The sequence below is a fragment of the Bremia lactucae genome, linkage group LG11, assembly GCF_004359215.1.
Source record: "Bremia lactucae strain SF5 linkage group LG11, whole genome shotgun sequence".
NCBI classification, from domain to species: domain Eukaryota; phylum Oomycota; class Peronosporomycetes; order Peronosporales; family Peronosporaceae; genus Bremia; species Bremia lactucae.
In genome coordinates, this window is record NC_090620.1 from 458,378 (window position 1) to 467,172 (window position 8,795).

Genomic DNA, 8,795 nt, shown 5'->3' on the forward strand with positions numbered 1-8,795 from the left:
ACTCAGAGCCCTAGTGGACTGCGGAGCGTCGAATAACTTTATTCGTCGCCAGTCACTAGATCCAAGGTAAACCTAGGATGACATCAAATTTGTCATCCAAATCCAGTACGATGAAATCATCATCATACTGTAAATCTCTTAACGTGTAGTGAAATTTCACTACGCGTTTCATTACTGTTATCGATGCGCCTGTCGCTAGACGCACCGTCATCCTCGTTGGAGGGATGTCGCGCTCAACATATTTGAGCCTACGACCCTCTAGTGACTGGCGACGAATAAAGTTATTCGACGCTCCGCAGTCCACTAGGGCTCTGAGTGACAAATCATTTGTCACTTTCAACTTCAAGGTGATGAGGGATACCTCATCACCAGGTGCAGAGACACATAATGATTGTGTGTCTGGAGCAACTTTAGTCAAGAGATTTGCAAATTCTCTTGAGGTTGCTGGATCAGTAGGGCGTTGCGCCCCTACTGACCCCGACCGTTTTTTGGCGGTCCGTCTCGCTGTTGCGATTTCGCAACAACGTCGGACCCGCGACCGTTGCCCTTTTTTGCATACGGTCCAAATTTACGTTCAGTACCTTTCGGTGCTGGGCGTGGGGCACTACACTCATGAGCGTAGTGTCCTTATTTTTGGCAGCGATGGCATTTCTGCAATCGCTTATTGCTCGAAAAGCGAGGTCTCTCGCTTTTGACGTAAGAGAGGTCCATGGGTTCTGAACCTCCTAACTCGTGATGTCTTGGAGGACGATACGATGACGAACTAGCTTGAGCCTGTCTCAAGCTAAAGTCCTCCTGTTCCGCAACGGATATTGCTTCTTCAAGCGTATCCAGTTCCAAGCGAAACAGGCGGGTCTTTACGGGACAATCCGTGAGACCTTGCATAAACACCGTAATCAACGTGTGTTCATGAACTGGGTTGTTTGAGATACAACTCGCTAAGAGTCGTATGTGCTGGGCATATGCGTGAAATCACGCTTGCCTTGCTTGAGTTTCAAAAGGTCTGAACGAGCTCTGAACTCAGCCCTTGGTGGCTCAAACGTCTGTTTGAGCCGGGCTTTTAAAGCCTCTAGCGACCCAAAGACATATGGTTCGCGCAGCTTAAGGCCTAGTGCCCTAGTTTTGGCACGACCTGCCAAATTTGATTGAGCGAATGCGACTTGCATTTGCTCGACGACGATGTGACGTGCCCTTATGGCATCGTCCAACCCGACAAACCATCTCAAGAGGGAGTCTTCTTCGACTCCCTTATACTTAGAAATGTCAATCTTTAAGGTTTCGGGACGACGCGTGTGCATCATCCCAGGTACAGGGGTCTATCTATACCTGTTGTAATTTCAATAGTTCTTCCTGTTGAGAGCCTTGCTGATTCAGCAAGGCTACCTTTTCCTTCACCTCGTCAAGTTCATGTTGTATGAACTTGGCGATGGCTGAATGGAGGGCATCTCTGTCCAAACCGGACAGCATGGCAAAGATGGCATTGTTCCTACGGTCGAACTCATTCGTTCGACCGCACTCCTTTTTATGTCACTTGGAAAGGAGTAGCTATCACGCGAAACGTGATGCGTATTCCAACTATCATCTAACATGTCCATGTTAGATGAAGGAAATGTGGTCCTTGGACGGACTACTAAGTGCTACCAGGTGTAACGGGGCACTACGACTTGTACTGCTTTAGTACAAGTCTACTTCGCACTGCTTCAGTTGCGAGTGGTGCCTTTCGTTACTTCACGTACACGAGTACGTGCAGAGGAAGACTTCTTTATTAGACAACTACCTTAAAGAGAGTTAAATGTAAATGTATTAATATAATTAAGTTTCTCTTCTTTCTATCTGTTTATGCTAACTTAATTAAGAACTAATACTGAACATGCAATTGAAATCTTATCTGTTTCTCTCTCTTTGTTTACGCTTACAGCTGATTAGTCTGCGGGATAAATAGATATAATGGCCTATACCTACCTATTTATATATAAAATTTCTCAACATTACTATTAAAAGTACTATTTTCCAAATATTATCTACCTTCTAGATAATATATTAATTAACAATCTTTAAGCGTTAATTTCATGTAACGATACTCCCCGTTACAATGCTCACATCTAACATTTTGCTGCCCTTTGGTAAACGCTTCAGCACCTCGGCATACCATGCTGTGGTCAGATTGACAATCATGGCATCGTAGATGCGAGCTCGACTCGCACGCACAAGTGCATACAGAGCGATGGTTCCCACTGCAGCAATAATTACGGGCATCATCAGAATAATACGGTAGCTGAAATGGAGAAAGTTTCACAGACCAATCAAAACCTGATTTGTGCAGCCTCTGATAATTATTAAAGAAATGATCTGGATGTTAACAAAAATTCATATTCTTTTATTCAATTTATGTTGCTGCGACATTCCTGATTCGCTCTCAACATGACGAATGACTCATCGCTGTCATTGCTTTATCCGTTCAAAAATCACGATGTTGAACAAGTACGTGCATTCTGCATTCTAAAACTTAGCGCATTGACAAAATAGACCATCACTCTTGTCGCAATGGCTCTACTCCAGCCGGGCACCTTCGGCCCGCAAGGCTTTCGCGAATGCTGGGGCGATTATCGCGCTGAAGCAGACCTAGAGGACTCCTCACGTCCGCTTTATCAATTTCAGCGCGATCTGCCGCGCCTGCCGGTGCCTTCTCTCGCCGATAGTGTTTCGATGTACTTAGAAACCCTCAAGCCGCTAGTGTCGCCTACTGAATTTGCACGCTCGAAGGATCTAGCAATTGCCTTTCTAAGGCCTGGTGGTATGGGAGAGGAGCTTCAACGCCGCTTGCTGGACCGTGCGAATGATCGCCGCGACTCGAGTTTTCTGGCTGAATGGTGGAATACACTTGGCTATCTGCACGTGCGCGACCCTTTGGTATTCAACGTCAGCTACTTTTTTCACTTTGCAGATAGTGTGTATCCGACACAGCGTTCTAATATTGGACGCGCCGCCGCATTGCTGAGAGGCACCGTGCTATTTGCTCGTCAAGTAGCAGACAGCACGCTTGAACCTGAACGGTTGGGCAAGAATAAGACGCCAGTCTGCGCCACGGCTTACAAGTATATGTTCAATGCCTGCCGCATCCCGCGACGCGGGCAGGACTCATATCGGATCTATGACCCCAAGACGCACACGCACGCTGTTGTTATGCGCCACAACAAATTTTTTCAATTAGAGCTTCTTGATCGGTGCACGAATCAGCCGCTGGGATTCGAAGCACTCCGCTTTCAGCTCGCTCGGATCCTTAATGTGGCAGGAGCCAAAGAGTCAGCGATTGGAGTATTGTCGTCTCAAGATCGAGACTTATGGGCGGACGCACGTGAAGAATTGATTCGAACGTCGCCAAAGAACGAGGAGTCACTGCGTTCTATCGAAAGTTCGTTGCTGGTGCTTAATTTGGATGATGACGATCCAGTATCTCGCACCGAAATGGCACGTGGACTTTGGCATGGTAATGGACGCAACCGCTTTTTTGACAAGTCTGTGCAGATCATCGTGTTTGAGAATGGCAAAGCTGGATTGCTAGGTGAGCACTCGATGCTTGATGGGATGCCAATGGCTCGGTTTGCTGACAATTTGTTATCAAGTCTGCAACACGGTCAGACTGACTTAGGCCCTAGAGGACAAACGACGCAGCAACTTGAGCGCTCACTCATTGCCCCAAAGCAACTCACATTTCGCTTCACGGCACAGACACTGCGCAATATAGTCGAGGCAGAGAAGGTCTTTGATCAGACAGTAATTGACCATGAAGTATTTGTGCAGTCTTTTTATGGCTATGGTGCGCGCTTAATCAAGAATTTTCGCTGCAGCCCTGACGCATTTGTGCAGTTGGCTATTCAGCTCGCTTACAAGAAGCTATTTAGAAGAAATGCTGCATCGTACGAGGCCTCGCAAACGCGTTTATTTCTGCACGGACGCACTGAAACAACTCGCAGCTGTTCGGCGGCAAGTGCAAAGTTCACGGAGGCGATGGAGGACGTTTCTGGTATTGTTACCGCTGAAGAGAAGAAAAAGTTGCTTGTTGCTGCTGCAAACTCGCACGTTGCATATGTGCGCAAGGCTGGTGCTGGTTACGGAGTGGACCGCCATTTGTTTTGTTTGAAACAGCTAATGAGACCCGGCAAGCGCGTGCCTTTTTTTGAGGATCCAGTGATGGCCAGGGCTAGTCACTGGCTTATTTCTACGAGCCATCTGACCAATGAGTTGTTTGACGGCTGGGGCTGGGGCGAGGTTGTGCCTCATGGTCTAGGCGTCGCGTATAGCATTAAGGATCAGCTCATTCAATTTAATATCGCTTGTCGTCAGCACGGAGGCTGGGCGGCTCGTATGGGACACTTGCTTGAAGAAAGCCTTGTCGAGATGCAGCAGCTGTTTGTACAGTCCAAGACAATTGCCGCTAAGCTGTAGAGGCAACTTACTAAATGAAGGTGGGTATCTTTTATTAATTTAGGCATGAAATCTTTGCCTGTATTTGGCTTTAAAAGAGTCTGAGTGGGCTGTTGTTGAAGTTTATAAACTCCAGTCATGTACACCAACCACCTCCAGCAACCAAATTTAACCACTTTTACTCATTTGCCCAACGGCTTTGTATCCTCTCAATTTCTTCCAGGAGGGAAAGGTACCATTTCCTGATAGTCTCGGACCACGGACTGTGACATGTCTCATTTGAAAATTTAAGTTGCAAACGACATTACGGCAACGCGTGCAGGCTTTATTATGAAAGGATCAGTTCCACCTGGCCTTCATTGGGTGTAAAGTATTTGTTTAACACTTGTGGCACTCGAGAAATTGCCACTTCTTCCAAATTTTATTGCACTATTTGGCCTAGACAGCCGTACGTGTTACCGACGAGATCTTATTGATGGTTAAAATCTTCAGGTTTGGAATTGTACAGCATTAATATTGGTCCACACTTTTTTGAAAAGCAGCTAAATTGGTCTTCGCTGCGAATGCAAAAAGAACTGTTTGTTGCTTATTAATTCTAAATCGTACAAGAACTCGGATTGCAACTTGAATTGTCACACTCAGTTGGGCAATTTTACTTTGTCGCCTGGGCAATCGATGACACATTATTAATAGAGGTATTAACTTCTGTAGCGATATCTGCAGACTCTCCACGTATCTACCGTATCCGTGCCAGCCTATATCAAAAATCTCGTCAGCTCATTATTTAGACTCATTTTGTAAGATTTGCTTTCGAGTGGTCAAGTGATCGGCAAACCTTGTTCCTTTTGGCTTCTAACTTGGAGCCAACACTATCTTACTGACATAAATGTCTACAAATTACTACCGCCGCAAAGCTGCACATGCAGTATTTATACGTGCAAAAGTTTCCTTTAGTTGGAGCGGCGTTGAAAACGCCACCACAATTACACCGAACGGAAGCTTCTCCAATACAAGGCCACGGGATCTACCGCTCCCCACTGCGAAGACACTCGTAAACGTGGCGGAGACGATGTGGAATACGTACTCTCTCAACCTAAGCGCCGGCTTTAAGGGCAAAAAATTGCCAGCTTCTCGCTCTTGATGAGCAGCTTTCTCTCTTTGGATTTCCTGACACGTCAGCTGCTGGAAAATGCACAGGAACTGCGAAACATCGACGTCAACGGTATCGTCGGAAGGGTTGCGAAAACAACCGTCGTAATACTCGACGTAACCCGAGAGAGTGAAGACACACACACCGTCGTACGTGATATTAGACGTCGGTGGATACAGCAGATTATCTAGAAAATTGTGCCAGCACCGAATATTGCGGGTGACCATGCTATGTGAGCGGGAAATTAAAAAATAATTTTCTTAATGCGACAGCTTAATTACCTAATTTATCCCGATTGGATGTCACCAGTTTTATGATAAGAATGTTGAAAATCGACTTTATTCGTGTATTTAATGCCTAAAATATATTTAAACTGAATCCTCCAGAAAACACGGACGTCTCGTTAGCCCCTAATTCCATTAAACCACTGTCAAACCTATATTATGAATATTGCATTATCTCTCCAACGTTGCGAGTGGGAAAAGGCAGACCTTAACGGCAACGTTTGTTCACTTGCAAATTCTTCATAACTCATTGTTTGTGGTCAGTGCTTTGGAGAAGGTGATGGAAATCGTTTCTAGCCGATATAAGCACTCGAGTTATATTGTCGAAGCTCAGCTTGATGAGGTCCGCGCACTAGAAATCTATCAAGATGAAATTCGACGTGCCGAGCAAGTTGCGTCGGACGAAGCGGTTGCCTTGAGCGTTTATGCCGAAGAAGAAGAAAAACTACTGCGGGACATCCTTTCCAAGCCATCACCCAGCTGCACATGCTGTGTGTCACCTCTCAAATATGAAAGCAGTCGCCGCATGTTATCCTGTGGCCACCTTTATTGCAAGGATTGTATTGCCACACGCTGTCGTATGGCTGTCCGCGATCGATCGATGGTGCCTGCTCATTGTTGCAAGAGGGAATATCCTTCTGACTACGTCGAAGAGGCATTGAATACAGCCGAATTTAATACTTACAAGCAATTCCTAAACGAAAAGCCTTGGCGATCACTAGATCTACAGTCAGACCGCGACTATGCCAATGTTGTGCAACAGAATAATGGCGTACAATGCCCTGGGTGTGGAATGGGAGTGCAGCGAATAGCGGGGTGCAATCACATGACTTGTTTAAATGGCCACGAGTTTTGCTATACTTGTGGCCGTCAGTGGAAGACTTGTTTACATTGAAGGTGACTAATCTATCTGAGAGCAAGTATTTAAAAAAAATTGAAGATGTTGGGCATACGTCTTAAAAAGTTTGTGCTTTCAATTTTCACCTCGACGAGCAAGAAATACTGCTAAACTAGTATCCCCAGGTGTTGCAAGGGATAGAAAGTTGATGTACATCGGCTTCTAGCGCCTCGATTTAATTTATCCTACTCAACTGTCAACTCGTAAAACCCCTTATACCTTTTACAAGACAATCGTATATTGTATTTTATCGCTCGTGAGGAAATTTTAAATTCCTATTGAGCAAAGTTGCCAAAGCACATTCAAGACTAAGACGACCACGCCAATATTTTACAATCATGCTGTGTATTGCCATTGTTAACATGATTCAAACCGCCCTTTTGTGTGTGCCTTAATTTTTGCGGCACACATCCAACCTTGATGCAATACGTCACAGTCTTCTTTCAAAGTGCTTTGGGACAGAGTCATCAGGCAATTATTTTTTGCAACAATAAAGCCGCAAAGCAAATGGTTACCCACCGCAAGTTGGCACATGCGTAAAGAAACGTTTGGCAATATTTGGGCGTAACTCGGCTCATCATTGCTCTTATTCGCGACACAAGCGGCACAATGAGCGCTTTTTTGCGCTCTCGGCCGCAATTACGCGATCAGTCACAAGACCCTCACAAATTTAAGCTTTTATTGATGCCTGTAGTTGGTTCGAAGTTGAATTTAAAATGAATGAACTCCTCTAGACTTTAAGGCTTTGAGCCTTCAGTGAATCGTGGTAGAGCCAACAGCTCTAATCAGCTTGACTTTATCTTTCAGATTGTTCAAGCTGCGGATACTAACTTGCACGCTCAATCATGCAAAGGCGTTTTAGCAGTACTGTTATATAAACTTTAAAGATGCTTCTTAATCCAGGTGACTCCTTTGAACTATGCGGCTTTTGCTTTTGTGTGCTTCTATTTGTTACGAAAAATGCACTTAACCTTGCGCGCATTAAGGTGATCGACATAAAAAATGCTTGCTAGATGTTCAAGAATTGTAATTATTTAGCAAAGGAATACCAGAAAGCTTGATGCCCTTATCATACTCCGAAAGGGAAATAAGCCATGTGAGTTATGTTAGCACGAGTCCAAATTGTCAACATATTAAATGCAGGGAATCGTACCTCGTACACACGATGACTACATTGACACATTTTCAAGGAAGTGGGCCATGAAGACTTGACGTCATCCCAATCTTCCATTAATTTATCAAATTCCTTATCTAATGTACACTTCATGTAGTCGTCATTGATAATGACACGCAGATGAGAAATGGGGTGGCAAAAGGAAAGATCTGTATTGAGTAGTTCGTCTTGTTAACTTTAATTAAGTGCCACCATTTTGACGTGCTCCTTGTTTACCTTCTTCGATCGCCGTATCGTCATCACCTGCATAAGAAAAGTAAGTGCTAGGATGACAATTTATGGGTTAGAAAACTTTGCTGTATCTTATAAAATTGTACAAAAAATTGCGATGACTTTTATATATTCTATCTGAAGGCTACGAGCTTATTGGACCCTTTGTTGATATGTAACGGGGTGTGTCGTTACATGAAATTATCACGTAAAGGTTATTAATTAATATAGTATCTAAAAGGTAGAGAATATTTGGAGAATATTACTTTACATAGTAATATCCTAAAAGGTAGATACAGGCCATTAAATCTACTTGCTTCCGCGGTCCAGTCAGCGCTGGACGTGCGCAAAGAGAGAGACAGTTAAGACTATATTACATGTTTTGTTTAAGTATTAATTAAGTTTTATTAAATAGTTAGAAACAGAAGAGCTTGATTATATAAAATACAGTTTACTTATAACCCTCTTTAAAGCAAGTATTTTAAAGAGTCTTCCTCTGCACGTACTAGTGTACGTGAAGTGACGTGAGGCACCACTCGCACTGAAGCAGTGCGAAGTGGACTTGTTGTAACGGGGCACTGCGACTTGTACTGTTTCAGTACAAGTCCACTTCACACTGCTTCAGTTGTGAGTGGCGCCTTCGTTAGGTGACGT

At 44.3% G+C, this 8,795-nt stretch overlaps 3 protein-coding genes across 3 annotated transcripts; 2 read left to right on the forward strand and 1 right to left on the reverse strand.

Moving 5' to 3' along the window:
- Positions 1-2,544: 2,544 nt before the first annotated feature.
- CCR75_007893 (uncharacterized protein) lies at positions 2,545-4,446 on the forward strand (the record flags this gene model as incomplete). Its single annotated transcript, XM_067965949.1, has 1 exon — positions 2,545-4,446. The coding sequence occupies one exon, from the start codon at positions 2,545-2,547 to the stop codon at positions 4,444-4,446; it is 1,902 nt and encodes a 633-aa protein (XP_067817710.1).
- Positions 4,447-5,325: 879 nt separating this feature from the next.
- Positions 5,326-5,802, reverse strand: CCR75_007892 (uncharacterized protein; the record flags this gene model as incomplete). The annotated part of the gene is made up of 1 exon (XM_067965948.1): positions 5,326-5,802. One exon carries the CDS (start codon positions 5,800-5,802, stop codon positions 5,326-5,328), a length of 477 nt encoding a protein of 158 aa, XP_067817711.1.
- A 337-nt stretch (positions 5,803-6,139) lies between these two features.
- CCR75_007891 (uncharacterized protein) lies at positions 6,140-6,754 on the forward strand (the record flags this gene model as incomplete). The annotated part of the gene is made up of 1 exon (XM_067965947.1): positions 6,140-6,754. One exon carries the CDS (start codon positions 6,140-6,142, stop codon positions 6,752-6,754), a length of 615 nt encoding a protein of 204 aa, XP_067817708.1.
- Between the last annotated feature and the right edge of the window lie 2,041 nt (positions 6,755-8,795).